This window comes from Gadus morhua, chromosome 12 (assembly GCF_902167405.1).
Source record: "Gadus morhua chromosome 12, gadMor3.0, whole genome shotgun sequence".
Taxonomy (NCBI): domain Eukaryota; kingdom Metazoa; phylum Chordata; class Actinopteri; order Gadiformes; family Gadidae; genus Gadus; species Gadus morhua.
Window position 1 is genome coordinate 7830622 of NC_044059.1, and position 10838 is coordinate 7841459.

The window sequence follows — 10838 nt, forward strand, 5'->3', positions numbered from 1 at the left end:
TCTCGGCCGCTTGTACCCGCGATCTCGTCCTTTCGGCCATCTCCCAACCCTCATGACCATAGGTGAGGATAGGAACGAAGATCGACCGGTAGATCGAGAGCTTTGCCTTGCGACTCAGCTCTCTTTTCGTAACAACGGTGCGGTAAAGCGAACGCAATACCGCCCCCGCTGCTCCGATTCTCCGGCCAATCTCACGCTCCATAGTACCCTCACTCGCGAACAAGACCCCGAGGTACTTGAACTCCTTCACTTGGGCTAAGGAATATTCACGTGATAGAAATAGATCTCGCATGTAATAAAAGAAAAGATCTAAAAAAAACAAAGTAACGACCGTCACGTAGCCAAATGGAACGGCGTAAAAGTACCGTTCTTTCTTCAAATATTTACTCAAGTAAAAGTAAAAGTATGTTGCAATAAAACTACTCCTAAAATTACAATTTATCCAAAAAGTTACTCAAGTATTTGTAACGGAGTAAATGTAGCGCGTTCCTACCCACCTCTGGTCCCATGACATGCTATTTTATGTATTCTTTAATATAGGTATTAGTGGGCAACTAACACAGTATTCAAAGACGTTCCTGAAATTCAGCCGTGGTGCAGAGTTACAGCCACTCCGAGCCAGTCGCACATTGAGCTTCCCCCAAATGCGCTGTTTCGGTGGGCGTGTCAAGGAGGAGGGTGGGGGTGTGGCCCTGAGCAGCTTGCAGCCAGGGACGGTACCATGCGCTCTGTTTACAGTGGATGTATCGCAATGGCGAGGCGCACACAGCCTTTAGCCGTGTTCTGTAAATATTCTAGAACACACGGGAGTCCTGGAGCTCTATATCTAAATATTATCATATAGCCTACACAGATATCTATATCATATAATACATATTATCACGGCCAAAAGCTGTGTGAGCCGATATTCCGACGTTCCTGGTTCTTCAACGTCCACATCAATGTGAATACACACACTGTAACGCAAGTGTTTCTTGTCGGTTCTTTGACGTGTCTTGTATTTCCACAACGAGACTGTCGTGGGGGTTATCTGAGCCATGGTTGAGAAGGAATTGGGGGAAAGGAACTTTGGTTTGACTCGCTGAAGTAGGCTACATGAACTGCGACATGCCGCGAGGCACCATCGCCCGGCAGCGGGCAGCCGGCAGCAGGCAGCGCGCAGTTCAGTCGACTTCAGGTTGATGTGAAAGTGGAAGAACCAGAGACGTCGCAGAACCCGTCAAAGTCGTTTGTGATTCATAATATCGTCTGGAGGCGCACACAATATGTTATATGATATAGATATCTATGTATTATATGATATTATTTAGATATAGAGCTCCAGGACTGTAACGCAAGTGTTGTACACTTCCTTGTTATTTGGATAACCGTTCTGCTGTTGGTGTGATGGCGCATAACGCGTCGGACTCTCGTCTCTGGTATTTCTACAACGAGACTCGTATTGGGGGTTATCTCAGCCAAAGTTGAGAATGAATTGGGGGGAAGGAACTTTGGCTTTGACTCCCTCAAGAACATGAACCACGACATGGAGGAGAAAGGGATTGTTGGCGGCGAATGTCTCCCGCTTGAGCCCCGCTGAGGGACCACCGCCGGAGGCGGAGGTGCCTAAGCGCTGCCCGGCAAAGATCCCTTTCTCCTCCTTGTCGTGGTTCATGTTCTTGACTTGAGGGAGTCGAAGCCAAAGTTCTTTCCCCCCAATTCATTCTCAACCTTGGCTGAGATAACCCCCAATACGAGTCTCGTTGTAGAAATACCAGAGACGAGAGTCCGACGCGTTAAGCGCCAAATAACAAGGAAGTGTACAACACTTGCGTTACAGTCCTGGAGCTCTATATCTAAATAATATCATATAATACATAGATATCTATATCATATAATATATTGTGTGCGCCTCCAGACGATATTATGAATCACAAACGACTTTGTCGGGTTCTGCGACGTCTCTGGTTCTTCCACTTTCACATCAACCTGAAGTCGACTGAACCGCGCGCTGCCTGCTGCCAGCTGCCCGCTGCCGGGCGATGGTGCCTCGCGGCAACCGGCGGCATGTCGCAGTTCATGTACTTCAGCGAGTCAAACCAAAGTTCCTTTCCCCCAATTCCTTCTCAAACATGGCTCAGATAACCCCCACGACAGTCTCGTTGTGGAAATACAAGACACGTCAAAGAACCGACAAGAAACACTTGCGTTACAGTGTGTGTATTCACACACACACATGTGGCGCTCGCACGGTCGACTCTCATTGGCGGGCCAACGTCTCTGGGCGGGCCAAGCAGAGTAAGGGGAGGAGCCGAGATTCCTCATGACGTCATGAGCACAGACATTCCAAATCAGCGCGCTTGAGCCTCCGTTTTTTCAAAGGCGAGCAGAACAGCTAGTGCTCGTTTTACACCAAACGCAAGTTTTAGCCACTGGGGGACCATAGGCAGGCTAGGGGAACTCATATTTATGTTAGAAAACCTCACAAAGTGAGATTTTCATGTCATGGGACCTTTAAGGACGCCTTCGTTATGGCTATTTTAAAATAGCCAAAGGGTATTTGGTTAGCAATCATTTTTGGCTATTTTGAAATAGCCAGAGGGTATTTGGTTAGCAATCCTTTTTGCAACAGTAAATATATACTTTCAACCCATTGACCTACATTTAATAATCACTCATTTTCATACATTTGTCTGTGGTATTGACTAAACAAGTGATTTGATTCTGTGTGGTGATATTTTCATTTTGCCTTTACCTTTATTCAACAAGATGACTCATGGCGCTATGAACCATTTAAATATTCAGACTTAACTGCAAATATACACAAACTTATTTTTGCCCAGTTTTATTAGTCCTTGTAAAATGTGTATCGGTAAAGGTTCATAGTAACAATTCACAAACAATCTTAATCTACAGATGACAAGTACAAGAGGCGGGAGTTGGGTTGACTGACAGGCTTCAGTCATGTACACTCAAAGTATTCTGCCTAGCCTCCAACTGATGAAAAACTTTACTTTTAGCATTTAGAAGCAAAATGATTCTTCTTACATAAATTAAAAATTTCAGGACACAAGTATGCCACGTCAAATTAAAGTTAGCATTTTTATGTCCAGCAAATAGGAAGAGTAACATTTTCATGAACAAAAATAGCTAAAAACAAAGAGCCTTCACCGTATTCATTTATTGACAATTTAAAACCACATCTTACGTTAACTGTTTGGTTGACCGCCATCCTATGCCGATGGTCTACACACTGTCGAGTAGAAATTAAAAACTTCATATCAAACAGAACTACAGTATATGCGTCTAGGATGTGGTCCAGAAAGAGACGACGGGGGAGAATATAAAAAAGAAAAAACAACAAAAAACACTACAACGGAAACAAACTGGTTTTCCTGCAGTTAAGACTTAAAAACACCCGGAAAACGGTTTTTAACTTTTCAGGGAACACTAACAGAAATTCAGTGGCCTACGTGAGAGCTGAAGGGGTGCGTGTGTGTGTGCGAGAGTGTGTGTGTTCTCTCAGTCACTCATATCCATGTCGGCTTGGTGGTGGTCGTCTCCGTTCTGTTTGGACTTCTTCGGGGGGGCTTCCATGGGGCCCTCAAATTCCCGGTGGGGTTTTGGGGGCGGCGACGCTGCTTCTGATTCGTCGCTCTTCCCCTCCTCCTCCTCTTCTTCTTCATCCTCCTCCTCCTCCTCCTCGTCCACATCCTCTTCCTCCTCCTCTTTGACAGGCTTGTCGCTGTCGTAGCCCTGCTCCTCCTCATCGTAGTTGCGGGTCACCTGTCACAGAGAGGGCCGGGGTGAGTGCTTTAACCGGCTGCTGCGGCCTACACTAAAACACTTCACAGGTGGTCGACAATACGATAGACCGCACACACAAAATGATACATTTCACCGTTATTCCTTATAGGGCGGGGAGAGCAATGATTTGACCAATACAGCACACTAATGGATTTAACTCAAGCAATGATTGACAACTGGTAGAGTCATGTGATCAAATGTCACTCTAAGACTATACAAACGTGGCAGATGCACTGGCAGGAAGAGTTGGCCATGCCAGAGCTGCTTCAGTTATCCTAGCTGCCGATTGGCCTTTTTGGTCTCTTCCACATACACAGCCCACACAACACGATATCAGAGAAGAAATTGCTTTTGGCAAAGAGGTTCTGAGCAGATACATACCTCACAGTACTGGATCGTTTAGCAGAACAATGTTTAGAACCACAGAGAAAGAACAAAAAACAAAGCGGGACTATGCTCACCATCGCCGGTTGGGGGGAATCTGGCCCACTATCTTTAAGTGTGTACCCCTCCTTAGGTTTTTCTAACTGAAAATGTCGAAAGAATATATAGATGCGGCTGTTTAAAGTGAGCTTGGAAAATAAAACATCCAGAATGAGACAAATGACGTGCAACTGATCATACATGTTATGAATGTGAAATTTACAATCAAAATGAATTCAACCAGGGAAAAACTGAAAGAGTACACACCTTCACGTCGCCTTTCTCACTCTCAGACTTGCGCTCGCGCTCCCGCTCCTTGTCCTTGCTCTTCTTCTTCTTGCTGGACGAGCGCTCCCTCTCGTCTCGGCTGCGGGCGCGGACCTCCTTCCTGTCCCGGTCCCGATCCTTCTCCCTTTCCCTCTCCTTCTTCTTCTCCTTCTTGTGACTGGGGAGGGTCCGCGGGTCAGACGTGTGCATTGTAAAGTGAGTGAGAGAGTGTGCGTCGGTGTGCGACCGGTGTGTTCGGCTCACCGTCTGGGTGAAGGAGACTTGGAGGGCTTCCTCTTGGGGGATCGAGACACGGTACGGCTTCGTCTGCGCCTGCTGTTGAGGCCAAACAGATAACCGTGATGAACATTAGGAGGACGACGGCCGTGCGGCAGCGCACGCGACTTTAAGTTTGGACCGTGCAAGTGGAGAGGGAAACTCACCGGCTGGTGCTTAGAGATCTCCTGGCACTGCTGTAGCTCTTCGGTGGGGTCTTTGAACGCTTCTTGGCCTTCTCCTCCTTCCTCCTCTCCCTGACGACAAACCAAAATATGGAGTCAGCCGCGAGGGTTAAAGGATCATGGAACCACAGACTACTGATATCATGCTTATGATCCTGAGAACTGAAAGGAGACACTTGTGTGTCAAATAGTACAATCTCCTTCGAGATGAACAAATAACGAGGAAGTGCAGTGTTGGACGCACACACAAACCCCGGCAGAGGGCAGACAAATACACAGTATTTCTTTGGAGCCCGCTTCCCTATGGTATGTTCGGTATGTTCTCATCTCCTGTTGTCTAAACCAAAAGGTTGTTACCACCCCCCCCCCCCCCCCACCCTGAGGGGCACACCGACCTGGACCTGCTGCGGCGGCTGCGGTCCCGGGAGTGGGTCCTTCGCCTGCGTGGGCTCTTGGATCTCTTCCTGCTGCGGGAGTGGGACCTGCGGCGGGACTTGCTCTTGGATCGCCTGGGGAGGAGGGGGGGGCAGAGATCAGTGTCCGTACCCATGTTGGAGGTGGGCACGTGGTAGTGTGGGAGGTGTGCGTGCGGGGGGGGGTCCTTCTTACCTGTGTCGTGAACGAGACCGGGACCTCCGGCGCCGTGACCTCGACCGTGAGCGGGAATGTTTGCGTTTCTCTTCCTTCTTAACTGTGGACAATGAGCAGAGAACACAGCTTTGGTACTCGGAAGGCAGTAGGAACCAAAATGAGAATCCAGAAGAGACTGCTTTGGGAAATTAACTAAATGGAAAAGGCGCAGAGCCAGATTTTTCAGTATGGCAGGACAGAACGTAAAAATAAATGCAATACAAATTGATTAGCATTCATGATCCTTATGCACAGTTTAGCAAAGAATCAGTTCTCTCCATATTTAGATATGGAGAGATTGATTGAAATGTACCCGTGCTGCCATGATTAGTGCACTAGCAGGTTGTCCCACAATGCCTGATATTCATCATATAGAGGAGGGTTAGACTCAAGTAAGTAGCCAGTACTTACTGCCTGGTTCAATAGCTGCCGAGATGAGGGACTGGGCTTCCCGGACCCTCTTCATGGCCTCCTCGATCTCCTTGTTGGAGGCGTCGGCCTTCATGGCTTGGTTCAGGTTCATCCCCGCCGCCATATGGTTCAACCTACAGTAGCAGGAGTTATGTCACTAGTTCCTTCAAAGGGGTACATGTGGGGAACTGCAGCCCGAAAAGGCCCGCAGGGTGAATCGTTTTAGGTGCTTACTTTGGGTCCATGGACTGCATCAGCTTTAGGAAGTCAGCGGAAATAGCCTAGAATGGAGACGTACAATATGTTCATGTTTTTTTTCAAGCTTTCAAAAACACAACTCTGTGTGTAAACTAATTGGATCAAATCCTGACCTGGGGGTTCATGTTATGGCCTTGCATTCCCATGGCAGCCATTTGTTCCATGTTGGGACCTCCCATCCCTCCGAACGGCTGTCCACCCATCTGGAAACACAAGACATCCATTAGTAACACGCACCTGATTGAGGAGGACAAATCACTAAGCTAATGGATTTAGCTGGATTGAGTTACTTTGGTAGGAGCAGGTGGATAAGTGCACTTAGCAAAATGGGAAACAGACCATGTCAGACTTGTAAGTCATTAACAAATCACAGTTGTACCCTGAAATTATCCAATTCAATATGCCCGGATCGACGTATAACCAGAGGTCGGGGTGGGACATCCCTTATCAAACAGTGAGCGCGTCCCAGTGGCTAGCCATGGTAGCCACGGTATTTTAATCTGTCAAAGTACTTTGGTGCTTTCATTAAAGCACCAGAGTAATATCAATTATCCAATTATAAAGGAATATAATTGGATGAAATACTGTTCAGTGTAACTAGTACAGGCAGTCATAACTACATAAGAGTTTACCTGAAGCAATGAAAAATACATACAACAATCAAATGAAAATGACCCACATTTGAAACTCTTGTTCATTCTCATACATTTGTTTGTGGAATTGAGGTAACAAAATGTGATTCACTTCTGAACAAGAGCACGATATTTTCAATTCCTGGGACCTTGAATCTTTTTTTCGACCTGATGACTCATGGCGCTATGCACCATTTGAATAAGAAAATAAAAAAAGGACGAACACTCACCGATGCAAGAGGATTGGGCGTGGGGAGAAGGCCTCCCCCAGGCATCATCCCTGCCACGGCATTGGCTGGAGCCAGCAGAGACAGAGCTTTAGACTCATCAGGAATAGCTCCTGGGAGGGGGAAGAGAGAGCCCATCAGTGACCACACCCGCACTCCAAACATCACACTTTAATCACTTCTGACTACGCTCACAAGGGACACTGGTAGCAAAAAAACATACCAACCTACCCCACCACCACCACCCACCCCTACAAACAGTCCACTTGGTTGCCTTGATTGATGCTGAGCTCTTTCGTTTTGACTAGTATCAAATCTTAGGATTAGCAGCTAGCAGTTCTCATGTCACAATACACACTTTGGTCAACACTGCCAAGATGTTATCACCTGCACTTGATTTTTAAGTCATGAACCAAACGTAAGCAAGCACAGTTGTCGGTTGTCCAGTGGGGTGTGCTCTCATTTTTCATTAGATGTTTTATGAACAAGCGACTCGCGTCGGCTGCTTCGCTATAAAGCACACAAAAACATTGAGATACAGAAGACAGAGTTCATGATTGGGGTGGAGACAGTTGGGTACACATCAATCACTTATGCTGCATCACTTACCGTCACATTGGCTATGACCATTATTTGATTAACCTGTCTCAGTGGCCGGCCAATAACGGCGGCCACCGGATCACTTTCATAACACACAAGGGGCCTAGCCAGTTTTAGCATCGATAGGCAAAAAAAACAACGATCCACAACTTGCTACAAACAGGAGATAAACGAGCATCACTCGACATGTTCTATCGAGTAAAGGGCCTACGACGAGCCCCGATAGAATCATGAAACATTGTGTCCAATGCTGCAGTAACCACAGAATAAGAGACTCGAGGAGGAACGTGTTATGGGAAGGTGATTATTGGCTTTGGGAGCTGAACAGTTCCCCAAATGTTGGCATAAAAACACTGTGCCATGGGTTATGTCAATAATAAAAAAATATGCAAGAGTGTCCATGCTCGTAATAATAATCTACTGTTAGGTCTACTATTATTACGGCAGACTACTATACACTACAATGGCGTGTGAACAGAGGATCCTGCCTGTGTGAAAAGGCTTCAAAATCTAGGGGAAAACACTGCTGAAAACGTGGGTTGATATATATATAAAAAAATACATGTATTTTGTTTTTCAGAGCGAGAGACAAACGAGCCATTCAGCCACGCACTCACACACACAAGACACACACAAAACAGAAAGGACACTTGAGAAACAGGATAAGGCTGCAGAAGACAAAACTGTTGGTGGCATTTTCAGCAGGGCCTGGAAGTATATAGGGCTGGCTGAACCAGGAAAAACAACTGTAAAACAACAACAAAACAAAGAAACACCACCGTTAAACTTGAGATTCAACCCTTTTTTTTGTCATTTGTGGATTGGATAAATAACAAAGCATTTCACTGCATTTACAAGCAGAGGCTTAAGACTATAGTTTTCCTTTGTTTTCTATCAATTTGTGTATAAATATATAGATATATCTATACGTCTATATTTATATATACACAAAATGTTTAATATCTATACTACAGGTGAAAGGCAGTTAGGCAGGTGGTTGATGCGTACCCTTACCAAATTCAGAGAGGCTTTCCAGCAGATAAGCTGGACATCTTTCACATCTATACTAGCATGCATAACCATTTCAATTGCATGCTTTGTTTCAGGACATGACAGCTGATTAAATCATCAACATGTATAAGATCAAATTTTGGGGAAACCTTCCACTGCCTCAATCCCAGTTTTTGGAGGAGAAATGGAGTGGGGAATCCCCTGCAAACAGCGTTTTGCTTAGAATCTGTGCGACTAATCTTTTAACTGAACCGATGCCTTGGACAGAGAGAGAAACAAAACAACAGTTAACAGGTTACTGCAGAACAATTTGTGAGAAGGGGCTTTGGAGCCTGGTGCCAATAATGTTTCTAATCTCCTGATGGCAGCAGAGGACCACGCTCAGCCAGCAGGGAGGGGGCTCTCTGCAAATGACTTGTCCACTACGAAAACCACAACACAAATCACAGAGAGAGAGGTTTACAAAAAAAGTGCTAGACATGGGCACACATGTACATTTTCCTTCCGTTTACACCCCCGCAAATGCCAAGCACTAAAAAAGCTTAGGTAACTTGGCTTAGCAGCTTGCCTGGAGACTATGAAATATGCATGTTGTTCACTCATGTGTAGCCATTTTAGGGCAGAAGGAAGACAGACGCACACACAAACAGCTACCCACCTTCTGCGAATGGAACCACAATCAGGGCCCGGTCGACGAAGACCGTGTTCGTCAGGTGCTGGGACACCCCGACCGACTCAGTCTCGCGGAACTTTACAAAACAGACACGTGAAGTCACAGGCAAGGGAGAGTCACTGGAAAAAAATACGAGAAAGTTGTGCAAAAATACAAACAAAGGGATTTTTTCACTGCTTTCAAGGAAATGATGTGTGTGGATGAAGATAGTCTTTCATGGCCAATCCTGGCAATTCACATGATTATCACAACTGACCAGCCTTTTTTATGCATAACCCAAATTCTACTGGTTTAAAAAGTTTCTACCCAACCAATAATGCAATGATCGAACTGAAATTGACCAGCACTAGCATCGCATTTTAGTATACTGCATCGACATTCCTACCTGCGGTGTAACCAGGTGAATTATGACAGACGAGAAATAAAGCAAAGAACACGTTTAAATCATAATATTTAAACAATTATATCAGTATGTAGAGTTAGATACTTATATCGATTATTTCCGGATACATGGAGAGGACAGTGGTTTTGTAACTACTACTAAAATGCCACTACCTATGTACCTAGTGCAAGACATACGCGTATAAATATGTTTAGACAACTAAGCGGTGCAATCGCACCCAGTAGCCGCAAAGACCATTACATAAGGGTGCATAACAAAAGATAAAAACGCACTTCATCGTTACTAAACGATACTCAAACACACTCAAACCACCTAATTTTTAAGGATAAAGGAAGTCGGCTACTTCCGTAGCCACTTCCCGTCCTACACGCTGTACTGCTTGCAGTTCTTTTAAGCATGTATTTTTCACATTGAAGCCCCAAGATGACCTGTAGTGGGTTTTTATACGGCTTATGTCGATTCACGCTGCATATACTCGGTCTTTGTTGAACCCACATCTGCCTCCAGACTCCGGCAGTGTCCCGTTACAGGGCTGCGTTAATGCGCGGGCAAAACATAAGACAAACACCGCCGCAAGGAGCCAGGCGAGCGGCCTGGCGAAGGCCCCACAAAGCGGCCAACGTGGGCCGTGTACAAACAGATGCACCGTAAGAGCGTAAAACAAATGAATACTCACTCTGGAGGGAATAACTTCAACTCTTCTATGTTTCCAAGGAACCCGAACAAAGTTCTCATTTGTTCAGAGGTGGTGCTTGGAGACACATTGGTCACCTGAATCACGTTCGTGTTGCTGTTCATTTTTTCAACGAGTCCGTCGCTAGCTGCAGAAGGCTAGGTTATGTTGCGGGATATTCGTACACACGAAGACTCCGGAAGAATTGTAAACGCGACGTCGCCGTTTTCCGTAGCACGCTTAAGAGAAATACTGAAACCGCGCACAAACGACCATTTTACTGTAAAACGTTTGGGGGTTAAATTTCAGCCCGGGACACTAGAGCCTATGGGCACAAATGGTGGCGACAATGCAGTTTTCGTTAGCGTTCCAACCGGAAGCGG

At 45.8% G+C, this 10838-nt stretch overlaps 1 protein-coding gene across 3 annotated transcripts; it reads right to left on the reverse strand.

Moving 5' to 3' along the window:
* Positions 1-2808: 2808 nt before the first annotated feature.
* On the reverse strand, positions 2809-10833 carry LOC115556162 (serine/arginine-rich splicing factor 11). Of its 3 annotated transcripts, none has more exons than XM_030373313.1 (13): positions 10459-10833; positions 9365-9498; positions 7099-7208; positions 6350-6439; positions 6213-6259; positions 5979-6112; positions 5547-5628; positions 5333-5446; positions 4920-5009; positions 4741-4812; positions 4477-4654; positions 4248-4313; positions 2809-3765 (listed from the first exon to the last, which is right to left on the reverse strand). In XM_030373313.1, the coding sequence occupies exons 1-13, from the start codon at positions 10578-10580 to the stop codon at positions 3502-3504; spliced, it is 1503 nt and encodes a 500-aa protein (XP_030229173.1). In that variant the 5' UTR covers positions 10581-10833; the 3' UTR covers positions 2809-3501. The 3 variants fall into 3 exon arrangements, with proteins under 3 accessions (XP_030229173.1, XP_030229172.1, XP_030229174.1); XM_030373312.1 differs by having other exon boundaries at positions 5979-6115; XM_030373314.1 differs by having other exon boundaries at positions 5979-6115; positions 7099-9128; positions 10459-10802.
* Between the last annotated feature and the right edge of the window lie 5 nt (positions 10834-10838).